Genomic DNA, 13,329 nt, shown 5'->3' on the forward strand with positions numbered 1-13,329 from the left:
CATAGTGGCCTCCTTTGTGAGAATAGCAAGAATCAAAGATGATCTTCTGGCCATTGATGAAGTTGTTCCATACAAAGAACTTTTGATCACTGCTCTATTAGGGTTGCCACCTTCTTGGGGTGCATTTGCTGCAGGACTTAACAGTTTGAAGGTAGCTCCCACTTTTGAAGAACTATGGATTGCTTGCAACCAAGAATAATTAAGGATCTCATTAGTTTCCAACCCTGAAGAAGTTTCAAATGCCTACACTGCTCATCATAGAAGAAACTTCAAGAAATCGAAAGGACCGAAAAGGAAGGTAGACATGTCCAAGGTAAAATGCTACCAATGTCATAAGAAGGGTCACTACATGAGTGACTATCCCGACAATCCAAGGAATAGGAAGAGAGAAAGAGATCAAGCTAATATTCCTAAAGAAGAAGACCACAAGAAAGCCAAACCCGAAGAATCTGACATAAGCGACTTACACTACTAAGTCTTTTGCTTTTAGTCTTAGATATTCTATTTTGTATTTTTTATGTTTAGAATTTAAAGGTTTTAACATGGTCTTTGAAAAAGACGTTTTTATAAGTTTATAGGTATCCCACAGCTTTTGGAGGGAGCCCTCAACATCTCCCAAAGATAAGTATCTCATTTCTTTTCAGTTTTTGGTTTCATGTACTTATTTAAGTTTTGGTTATATTAAATACTAATCACTATTCTACCTCTATTGTCTTGATTAGGAAAACATCTGCTAAATCCTCAAGAAGTATAGAAGAAGGGCCTCCCAAGACAAGGTTTGTCAAGGAACAAAGTTATGTCTTAAACTACAAAAACATTGATCTCTTCATTGTAAAGATTTATTCATTTGATAATCTATTACTAGCATTGTTATGTCTAGCTATATTGAATCATAATGATTCTTGTTTTGGGTGATTCATCACTTAATAAATCTACCCTCCTCATTTCTTTGATTGTTCAAGAACCCTAGATTGGTTCTCTGGAAAACCCTAACTTAAGGGTATGCTAATGATAATGTGTGAAACCCTAGTCTGCTTAGGGTTATTGAATAATACTTATTGAAGTTTTGTTGATGATGTCATGTTTGGGGTTTTGGTATGATCATGAAAACCCTAACTTGTTAGGGTTGAATGATGTTGTTTAAGATCTCAAACCCTTGAAGTTTTGGTATAGTAGGGTATGCTTTGCTATGTTATGAAACCCTAGATCTTTAGGGTTTGGTTGGGCCTATAAGAAAAACCCTTGTTATGTCTTTAGAGTAAGATCCTAGTAATGAAACCCTAGGTGTATATGTGTCCATTTGGTCAAAACTCTAGCTTAGTCTAGGTTGGTATATGTCTACTGTATTAATGTTATCTGACATATGATATGCTTATGCATGATAATGAATTCCTAGATATGTGTGTTGACCTATTATTGATGGTCATAAGTCTTAGGTTTAAGCCCTTGTCTGAGTTTAATATTCTAGGATGATGTTGTTTGGGAAATCTAGGGTTTTGCAGCCAAACCCTAGTAGTAGTTTAATTCTCTAGTATGTGTGATATGACAATCTAGGATCTATGAATCTATATAGTGATTGTTGAGATTGTGTAAATGAGAAATCTAGGGTGTACATCAAACCCTAGTAGAAGCTTGTTATGTTATTGATTAAGCTGTGATCAATTTTTATTGTTGTAGCTATTGTATGAAATCTAGGATATGTGTGAAATCCTAGTGAGGAGCCTAACATATGAATTCTGATAGTTGTTAGACACATTTCTTGTTTGAATTGTTTCAAGGGTCTTCTATATGAAAGAACTTGTCATATCGTTGAAAGAATATTGAAACCCTAGATGAGTTTAATATTTTGAATTGTTGATATGATTTAGGGTTTGTAACACAATTTGGGCAAGAAGTTGAAGTATAATCTCTTGCTAATTATGTTTGTAAAGTTTAATGCTTCCATTATTATAAGATTTTGATATGGATAACTTCATGCTTCTATAGTTTTGGTTGTACTTGCTCTCTAAGTTGTGCACGTCTATCATCTTCAAGATGGTGAAGATGATCGCAAATAAAGTTGATGTGATAAGCATGATAAGAAAGATGGAAGTCATGAAAGATTCTCCAATAAAAAGAAGTTGATTTCCCTGGGTTAAGAGGGACCCTGGATAGAAAAAATCTCCCTGAGATTAAGAGGGAGCCTGGATAAAGGAAATCTCCCTGGTTGAGAGGGAGAGCATATCATAGTTTTGATTGCAGAATACATTTTGAAGGATATGTCACTGCATGTGAAGGAAAATGTATAATTGAGGAATCTTTTGTCAAAGATTCGAATGATAGTCCTACTGTTTTGAGTAGCAACATCAATTGTCTGAAAAAACCCAAAGGTTTTTGTTTGTTTAGGAACATGTGAAAGTATATTATTGACTAGGGTTGTGTTTGTACAAGGAAATCTCTCGAAGGTTTTGATAACATTTTGGTTATCGATCAGTTTGGTCAGGAGAGATTTGTTGTCCTTGATCTACTAGATCAAGGAGTGTTGAGGTTTTATGAGTGAAGCATTGTCTGGGAGGACATCTGACTGACACTTTGTGTTGATGTCTAGGTCTTGAAGTTGGGAGGGGGGTGTTGGTAGTAGAGCTCTAGCCTCTGATACACACTTGGATCCCTGGGTTAATGGTTAGTAAGTAAGCCCGATGATAACTAGAGAGGTTGAAAGCTTGAGCCCATCTTAGTCCCACTTCAATAGATTACCCTGGTCTGGAATCTAGTCCACAGCATTGTGGTGCCTAAACTGTTGAGAGACCAATGGATAGATTTCCCTAGTTAGGAATCTAGTCCATGGTTACGGTGCCTAAAAATTCTTCATGATTCATATAGTTGAGATCTTCCTTGTACTGTATATGATGAATACCTCCCTAGTTAAGAGAGAGTGTTGGAAAATGTAACTAGGTTCGGTCTTCATTGATGTATTTGAGTCATCATATAATGTACTTGTCAAAAGAACAAAGAAAAGCAATATTATTATTATTATTATGACTTACTAAAGCATGGGTTTCATGCTTGGGTCATCATATTTTAGGTCTAAGTCCCCATTGAGGACTTCTAGGATTTATTTTGAGTTAATAGAGTTATTGTACTTTTAAAGAGACCTTTCTTGGGCTTTTGAATCATGTAAAAAGTTTTAGTATTGAGTCAAAAATGAAATACGTTTCCTCCACACCAAGTCGGCCTTAAGATGATCAAGTCGGCCACAAGGAGGGCTATTCGACCTCACCTAAAGGCTATAAAAGAAGCAATTTGAATTCATTTGGAGGAGCATATCTCAAGCAAGTTTGATATCTCTCTGGAAGCTAGAAAAAGTACGAAGTGAAGGAAGAGGGCTAAAGAAGTGTGAGTTTGGTCAATGTGAAAGAAGAAAGGAAAATCAAAATTTTGTTGCATCTCTTTCTCTCTCCCTTATGCCCTAGATTGGAAGATCGAAGTTCTCTTGTTGATGTCGTTGCCAGTTGTTGCTGCTAGAACAAGTATAGGTCGAAGTTGTTGTTGTTTGGTGTTGCTGCCTTAGGGAGTTGTATTAGGCCAAGATTGAAGTTCCTAAGTCAAGATCGAAGTCTTTCACCCAAGATCGAAGTCTCCAAAGGAAGATTGAAGTTAATAGGTCCAAGAAAGCATTGCATAGTGATGCTACTATTGTTGTTGTTGCCAGGTCAAATAAGATCATCTACAAGGGAAGAAGAAAGTTGACTTGGTGTGGAGAAAATTTTGTACAAGGTCTAGAGTCTTCAATTATCTCAGGAAAACTATTGAAGGAAGAATTATGGAATGGGTTTTCCCCTAGAGAGTGGTTTTTCCCTAGTTGTGTGCCTATATCTGGTGTCCATTGATTTATGTGCTATTTCTTTGGTAATTGCTTGATGAACTAAAAGAAAGAAGATATAAAGGAAATCTAATAAGAAATCAAGAACGTCACAAGTAATTATAAAGTATAAGAAAATATTTCTACCTTTCTGATTTTCTAACACTTTTGACGCAAGTGCCACCTTCTTGTGCCACAAGTCGCACAAATTGTCACGGTTATGCACTAGGGATCGAATATGTTCACTTTGCGACATGTACAAATTACCTTCTCTAACCCTTATTACCTTAGTTGTATCTAGGCTAAAATCCTCCAACCTAATGAGAACTTGGTTCTTCAATTCAATCGCAAAGCCCTTATCCTCCATGATTGAAATTGAAAACAATTTCTTCGTAAGACCTAAAACAAAAAATACATGATCAAAACCTAAGTTAACTAACTCAAGCTAGAAATGAATAATAGCAACTCCTGCTACTGGGTTACTTGGCATCATGACCAAGCTTAACTTGTACTCCTAATTCCTACTTCAAACTAAAAAAACCATTGTTGAGTTGATGTCATAAGTCAAGATTTCCCACTATCCACACACCAAACATTCCGCGAAACAATGCTAATAGAAAGGAAATATACAACAATAAATCTTTCTTAAGCATAACAACAAACTCGTTCATCTAAGTTTTTATAAATTATGTTACCTTCCTCTTTTGTTGTTTCCCTTTGGTCATCTTCTCTAAACATTGTACTTATGAAAAAAAAATTGGTTTTACTCAAATCCTCATTTAGCAGTTGTGAGGTGGAATCCTCACTCTTTCCCTTATCCTTGCTAGGTCTTTTACCATTGCCCTTATTTCACTGACCAAAAAGAGTTAGGTTCTCATCACGCCCCACACCCTCCCCCTCCTCTTTGTTAACCTTAGACCCCATCTGAGTCTCCTCTTGGATATAATCATTCCATAGCCTCTCAATGTTGTGAAGAGTTAGGGAGGTTCATTTGAGCACAAGTACCTTTGACAAATAGTTCCCATGACGTTGGGAATCCATTCATTTCCATGTTAACTACCTCTTCATCTACAACCTTCTCCCCAACTACAACTAGTTGATCTCAAATCTGTGTGATTTTCGTAAGATAACTAGTGACAAATCTGTGTGATTTTCGTAAGATAACTAGTGACAAATCTGTGTGATTTTCGTAAGATAACTAGTGACCAAATCTGATTTGGTCATCTCTATGCATCTCTACAAATGTTTATGTAGTCAACAATCAAGGCAGTGAACATCTCCTTTGTTGTCCTCTTCTCAAATATGTGAGGGTTTAAATGATCCTTTACGACATCCATGATAATCTATTTGGCCTTCACTTCCCTCTTCTTGTAAGCTACCAATTGTTGTGGATCTATCAGTAAAAGTAAAACATCCTTGACAATATCCTAAATACCATTCTCTTCTAGTAAGAGTGTAACCATCACCTTCCATGATAGGAAATTCATGGCACCATCTAATACATGCTCAAACTTGAAGCTAGCCAATGCCATCGATGAGATATACTACACAAACTCCCATATCTCAAAATTAATCTTTAAAATACTTTGAAAGCCTATAACCACTAGTCCTCCTTTGCAACACTCGATTTACCACGACAAATCCTTGAGAATCTCAATTAGAGAAATAACTCTAATACCATGTAAAAAGTACCAAGTGTAGATGATTGGTGTCTTTACGATCTCAAGTAAACAATTAACTTGTTGAATTTAATAAATGCATAAAATAAATTTCAAACCACAGCGTTAATCACACAATAGCTAGAAATTAAATAGTGAAAGCGCAAAGATAGTTTCACACATACACATGTAATTTCTCATTGAAATTCATATTTTCATTCCTTAAAAAACTTAGAAGGAAACATCCATAGTGTGTTAAAATCAAAGAATTGCATAGTAAACAAAAATCACTTTGAACTAAACAATATGGCCTACATGAGAAAGTATGGCCTATTGTACAATTGTACAAACTATATGGGATTTGTTCATGATTGTATAGATCTATTTTTACAATTATACGAAATTGTACAGCCCTCTATGCATTGCCCAGAAAGACCTTTTTACTAAATCCTAGCTCTCTCTCTTTCTCTCTCTCTCACTCTCACACACACCCTGTTCTATTGTTCAACTATATCTAGACCCTCTGTCTTGACCAGAGGGGATTCACCTTGTTGATCAATATCTTACCACATTCATTCATAAAGGGGGTTTTAAAATTATGAAATATAGAGTTAATATATTATAGATATTGGGAATTGGTGAGGCGGCTAGTGTTGGTGGATGTGGGGTAAGTTGGTAACGGACTGTTTATTGATATTGAAGGGTATAAAAAAAGGTTTTAGTAAAAATATGAAATATATATTAAAAATATGGGTTATTTTTATTAAAATATACTTTTAGCTGATACTAAAACCTTAATCTATTTTTGAAATTACTCTTAATCTAATTCATGCATGCATGAAATACATTTTTTTTAGTGGTAATAGTTAAATATAAGACTTTTCACTCTTTTTACTAAAGTAAATTGCAATTTATTTATAAATATAATCACTTTTCTATTTATTTATTTATAAATATAATCACTTTTCAAGAATATCTCAAACTAATTATTTATTATTTATTGAACTTGTGTCAAAGTTTTTGTTCCACCTATAATTCTCAACTCTCAACAGTGACCTGTTTGAAACTTGAAGACATTATCTATGTTTTATCAATGTTATTTTGTTTAACTATGCTACAGCCATTTTGATCATAAAAATTACCCATTTTAAGCTTAAAAAGAGAAAAAGAGTTTCCACCACCAAATTTTCATTAGAAAAATGGTTTCCAAGGGCAAACATAAAATAAACTAAAATAAACTACATATTGAATGTTTTCTGGTGAATCCGTTTTCTCGCAGTCAGGTTCACTGCCTTTTACAAAGATGCACATCGATTATTCTTCCACATAACTAAAAGGACCATAGTAGTAAGTAAATCACGCTGGACATTTGTCATACTTGAAATAGCACAATACATCAGCTGCAACAAGCCACGGGCTTCACCCAATTTGGAACAAATTATCAAAGAACCTGAACCTTTTAAACAGAAGGTGGATATGCTATATAAAATGGACTTTTCCAAAGTTCATTATGAATCATATTTACTACAGCCTATTCTACCTTTCATGCAAATGCCTGAGCATTTTATAAACGAAAATAAATTGACGCAGCTATAAAACAAAAGCCCTGTACACTACAGAGTATTAATACAAGCTGAGAACGTGCAAAATAGATTCTGCGTAATTGCTTTCCAAAGCAATCGCTCATAGTTGGCACATGCAATCTGGAGCAGGATATGTATATATTGACTGCTTTTCTTTTCGTAACCTGAGTTGCCCTTGTCTCTGCTTATGACCAGTTCTAACCTTATGTTGAAAGTCCGACCAGTCAATACTTCTGTTCAGGAACAGCTGCCCCAGTGAGGTCATGTGTGGACGAATTGTTTTCTTATGATAGTTATAGGCACGGTGCCCTGCCTGTTAATCAAGTTCATAACAAGCCCATGTAAGAGTAAAGAGAAAGAACAATTTTTTGACTGGCACTGTTATAATAAGATAGTCAAACACTATAAAGAAACCTCTTATGAACGATATGCAAAAATATTATTATCCAGGAGGGTTTTACGACACTTTAATCAATAAAGGTTAGAGAAACACCGATGCTGAAAACGGTGTAAGCCTCACATTCGGCCACCGCCAACCTTAGGCTCATAATGTCTCTTGGGAGAAGTACCTTACCTCATTTGTAATTTATATCATTGTTATATTTTTAGGTTTGGCTAAGACTGACCTTGTCCGCATAGGCTCATGATGTCTCTTGCGAGAAATACCTTACCTCGTTTGCAATTTATCATCATGTGATTATTTTTCATTCTTATTAAAGTGATTTGCCGAAAGGCACCTATCACACGTTGCACGTTGCACTCTCTTGTGCCTGCCTTTATCTCTCTATATGCACTTGTTCCTGGATTCACTCTCTTTGAGATTCCATTCCTTTTGGCTGATTTCTCTTAAAGGGTTTTCCTGTACTGGTGCTGGTTTATTCTTCTATTTCTTGCAGAATTTGAGTGTTTGCTGGTTTTATTTGATTCTCTCACTATTTGACATGAATCTCAACATGGAAAAAGTGCCTTACCTCATTTGTGATCGTTTTGCATTCTTAATAATTTAATAAATGATTTGCCTAAGTGCACCTATCAAGTATTGCACTTTCTTGTGCTTAGGTTTATTTCTCTCTCTAATGCACTTGTTATTGGGATCACTCCCTCTCTAAAATTTCAATTCCTCTTAACCGATTTCTCTTTAAGGGATATGCTGCCCTAGTGCTAGTCCATTCTTCACTTTATTGAAATTTTGGGTTTGTGTAAGATTCTATAGCATGTGCAATAGAATACAATTTTCCGGTCTGATAATTACTTCCTAATGATTTTCAAATGGTTTTTATCATGCCACAGATAACATTGAATAATTACACATAAAATCTCAATTGTAAATGCAGCAGAAACAATAGAGATCATAGAAAGACAGCCATGCACACTAGACACAATATTTTTAACCTAGAAAACCCAACCTTGGGAGAAACCAGGTATTTTTTCTTGAGGAGAAATTGTCTTTTAACCAAAGTTTACAAATCAGAAATTTGTCTAGAAATCTTTGCCAACATTACAAGTCAAACTTGGTCAAACTATTGCTAGTCAATGTTGGCAAACCGTCAAAATCAACTCGGAAATCTGCAGTCAAAGTTGGTCAATTCTGGTCTGTGGTCAAACCCACATGTGCAAACTACGGTCAAACCCACATATGCAGACTGCAGTCAAACTCGATCAAACCATGTGGCCAACACTTGGTCAAATAGCCTGCGGTCAACGTTGTACAGATCAATCAAATCTGTGGTCAAACCTCACACGTGCGGCTGAGGTCAAGGCTGTTCTAACTTGGTCAACTTCTCACACATGCGGCCTCCAAGAACGGGAAGTAAAACGATAAAGATGATTTCCAGAAAACAGATTTCTCTTTAGCCGAATCTCTCCTCCACTAGAAAAGATTGAATGAGCTTGCTATATTGATGATTTGTCTCCTCACATGCTTGTCTATTTATATAGAACTCTAATGTTTAGTGTAGACCCATAAAGAGACACCTCATCACAAAAAAAAAACCTTCACTTATGGAGCCTACATTACAACTTAACATTAGACTAGAATTGTTTATTCTAGTAATGGGTAAAAACCCCATTAGATAAACAAATAAAACCAACTCCATAAAAAAATATATCACTTCATCCTGGAGCAAGCAATGTGAGTACCATGGGCCATTCACCTCTATCCAAATCAGCATGGCCCCATGGGTGAATGTATCATTCTCCCCTAAGTCAAATCAACATGACCCCATGGGAGAATGTTTGTCTAATGCTGCAAACTACAAAAACATCAACACTCCCTCTCAGCGAGGGAGACATTTTGCATCACGCCAAGCTTGTCTCTGAAGTATACAAACTCCCCCCTAGACAAAGGCTTGGTGAGAATGTCTACAATCTACTCGTCTGTGGATATGTACTGGAGCTTCATTGCTCCCTTCTGCACCATGTCTTGGATGAAGTGATATTTGATCTCAATGTGCTTCGACCTGTCATGAAATATTGGATTCTCCAAAAGCTTGACACAACTTTGATTATCACAATATATCAAGGTCGTCTCTAGCACTTGATCAAATAGTCCTGCAAGAAGCTTTTGAAGCCATACTACTTCACTTGCAACACTAGCTGCGATATACTTTGCTTCTACTATATTGAGTGTGATAGAAGTTTGCTTCCTGGTAATCTAGGATATCATAGTTGATCCCAAGCTGAAGCAACACCCCGAGGTGCTCTTTCTGTCCACTGCACTCCCGGCCCAATCAAAATCAACATATCCCTATAGCCTCACTTCACCACCTGAGACATATCTAAAACCATATCCAACTGTACCACGCAAGTACCTCAAGTTTCAACACATGCTTTGCTACAACCCAATGTACATGCCTCGACTCAACAATAAACTAGCTCAGGGTGTTCACTGCAAAGAAAATGTCTGGCCTAGTGTTAACCAAGTGCATCAAGCATCTGATCAACTGCCTGTACATAGTGGGATCCACCAAATCTAAATCTAAAGCGGAATCACTCAGCTTCTTCAAATTTGTCACCATAGGTGTAGCCATGGACTTGCAATCCATCATACTGGATCTCTCTAAGACCTGAACTGTATAATTCCCTTGTGCAAGGAAGATCTCACATGGCCTCTACCACAACACCAATCCCAAGATATAACGGATCAAGCCAAGATCTTTCATCTCGAACTCCAAATCCAACTCCCTCTTGCACCCGACAATGAGCCTTTATACCCTAGTAAGGAACAAGTCATCAACAAACAGCACCAAGATCAAGGATCACCATCAACAACCTTGTAGTAAAGGTTAGGATCCACCTCACTCTTGGTGAAGCCCAAACTCATCAAGTATCCATCAATCCTGGAATATTATGCCTAGGATTCCTGCTTGAGTCCATACAAAGCCTTCTTCAATTTGCAAACATGGGATTCCTTACCATGTATCACAAATCCTTTATTAGAATATTCCTATTTAGTATTTAATACTCAGTCTTTTAGATGTTGCTATTTTTTCTTTTAAGCAGTTTCTTAGATGAAATTGAGTGTTTCCATATTCTACATAGAAACCTGATGTTTCTATTATTGTAAATATCTCTGTATTATCATTGAGCTGTTTGCTCATTCTGAATTAATTCATTCAACATTCTTTTATGGTATCAGAGCGAGGTTAAGAGATTTCTTGAACAGTTATTCTTTCTGCATCTTAATCTCTTGAGTCCTTTCTAAGGTCGAGCCCTCTGTAAGCCAGGTAGCCTTCACTGAGTCTTAGCCTCGGCTTTGCTCGCTGTGATAAAAGCTTACAGTCGTCCATCTCGATACAGAAATGGATTCTTCTCCTGCATGATCATTTTTCTGAGGAATTAACTTTGTGGCGGTGACCGTTTCGTGGGAGCGGGATTTTTTTTGGCTGGCCAGTTTGCTCGGAATCGTGAAAGTCATTTTGGCTTTCCGGCTTGGAATCGTGAATCGAATCCGGCTATTTTCTTCGGCAAAGGTGACCCAGGTGTTTCTTCTCATTCAAATCTCATTTGTTTTGAAAATCGGAGTCGTGTAATTATTCTGGATTGGTGATCGAGCTGGTCTGAAAATACGCTCTGCGTGTTATGGGCAACAGTCTATTTGTTTTTTGAACCCCTGTCACCTCATCGTGGCTCTCGTATTTTCTATTGGTCTCATCGTGATACGTCATTTTGCCATTGAAGACCGATAATTAAGCAGCAGCGTTAGAGGCTCGAACTTGTGGTTTGAAGTTGTGGAAGGGTTATATTTCGAACCTGTGGATACACCTCGGACCTGTGGAACTATACCGCGGAACTGTGGACTTACACAGAAGAGACCGGAAAAAATCGTAGCTGAGACGTGAAGCCTTGACGGCATTCGACGGCTCACGTGGGTCCACTTTGTTCAATCTACGTATTTGTTTTATCATCAACGGTCTTGTTTGCCGGCAGTTTTTCCCAATCAGCGGATTTTTTCCATCGTGATCATGACAGCCTCCATTACAACTCAGACTTGAAGGAAAATCACCTGTTGTAGCTCGGATTGTGGTGCAGCTCCACGGACCTGAGCATACCTGTGACACCTGTTTATAGCTCGGACATTGCAGCAGTATACACTTGTGGTAGACTTGCATTCTCAGACCTGTGGGAGACTGTATTCTCAGACCTGTGCTTACCTTAGGACAAAACTCAGATCTGGACAGAGAAAGGAACCTCAAACTTTACCTTATGATTTGGACCTGTCACATTTATTAAAGCTCTGTCCTGTGTTATTTGCCTAACTAAAAGAAGGGTACAGCTACAGCAGTATTGCTATTTTTTTAGACTGGGGAGATATATTTTTGCTGGGTAAATATTTTTTCTAGCAGAACAAACTCTGTTTTGATTTACACCAGGATAAACAGGCAGCTAGATTTTTTTTGTGTCAGACTTCTATATTTTCTTTGGGAAATTGGCCACGCTCACCAATCTGATGTTAGAAGGAAATCAACGCTTTAATGGCAGCAACTATAACATTTGGAAACAAAGAATGTTGACCATTTTTGAATACAGGGGTCTTGATCAGCTCATTTTGGGCAAAGAGCTTCGTCCCGGTACAGCTGGGACCGATCAAGATAAATTTGATGATCGAAATCGAGAGGCTGTTATGCTTCTCAAGCTCTCTGTCGTTGATGATCAGTTACCACAGATTCCTTCTGGCAAGACCGCTGCCGAAATCTGGCAACAGTTGAAAGAACTGCACGAGACATCTGACAAAAGCAGAGCTTTTTTTCTCAAAAATCAGTTGTTCTCCATCATGATGGACGAACATATGTCTTTACAGGAACATCTCAACAAAATTAAAGACATTCGAGATCAGCTCGAAGCCATTGGTCGGACCATGGAGGAAGAAGATATGGTAGTCATTACTTTGAAAAGTCTACCGAAATCTTATGAACACTTCATCGAAACACTCAACATTACCACCACAAATGTTGATCTGAAGTTTCCAGAATTATGTACCAAACTTCTGCAGCAGGATCGGTGGAAACAGTAGTTTGGTAGTAGTGCTTCATCAGTGTCCTCGGAAAATGCATTTGCTGCAAAATATCAGTCCTCTCAGTCCTTTCAGCAGAAAGGCTCTTCTCAGCCTTTTGATCCTGCTAGGAAGAAAAGTGTGCAGTGTAATTACTGTCATAGGTTCGGTCACATGAAGAAAGATTGCCGACAGAGGATTGCTTCTGAACAGAAGAAACAGGGAGGGCCACATCAGACAGCAAATGTTGCAGAGCATTCCGAGCAGACAGAGTCTGCCTTTTATGCCTTTATGGCTAAAAGGTCCTCAGATCATGTTCCTTCCTCTGCATGGTACATTGGTTCTGGTGCATCACGCCATTTCTCTCACAGGCGTGACTGGTTTATTGACTTCTCACCTTTCAGTGATTCTGTGGTATTTGGCGGAGGTGAGAAGTACACAGTAGCTGGCAGAGGAACAGTTCAAATTCAGTCTGGTGGACGCACACTCATATTTCTGAATGTATACTATGTTCCTGGTATGGAAATTAATCTGCTATCTGTCAGCCAGATTATGAGGAATTCTCCTCAGCTTGATGTTGTGTTCAGTGCACACAAGTGCTCCATCATTGACAGGGAGACCAGTCTAACAGTTGCTGTTGGCCTAGAGGACCATGGCCTATACAGGCTACTTGATACCGGTGACTCTCTAGAAGTGGCTCTAGCAGCACGTGTCTCTCCCATCAGCACTCTATGGCATCAGCGATATGGGCATCTA

General features: G+C 37.7%; 1 protein-coding gene across 1 annotated transcript in view; it reads right to left on the bottom strand.

The window, feature by feature from the left end:
- Nucleotides 1-6,723: 6,723 nt before the first annotated feature.
- The window catches only part of LOC149138797 (O-fucosyltransferase 31-like), a 168,775-nt gene continuing 162,169 nt past the window's right edge, over nt 6,724-13,329 (bottom strand). The window contains exon 10 of the mRNA XM_089448297.1: nt 6,724-7,395. Coding sequence (XP_089304423.1) covers nt 7,183-7,395 — 213 coding nt within the window. The 3' untranslated portion in view covers nt 6,724-7,182. The remainder of the gene's footprint in view (nt 7,396-13,329) is intronic.

The sequence above is a fragment of the Pinus tabuliformis genome, chromosome X, assembly GCF_031772625.1.
Source record: "Pinus tabuliformis cultivar Carrire ecotype Pingquan chromosome X, CPIR1, whole genome shotgun sequence".
NCBI classification, from domain to species: Eukaryota; Viridiplantae; Streptophyta; class Pinopsida; order Pinales; family Pinaceae; genus Pinus; species Pinus tabuliformis.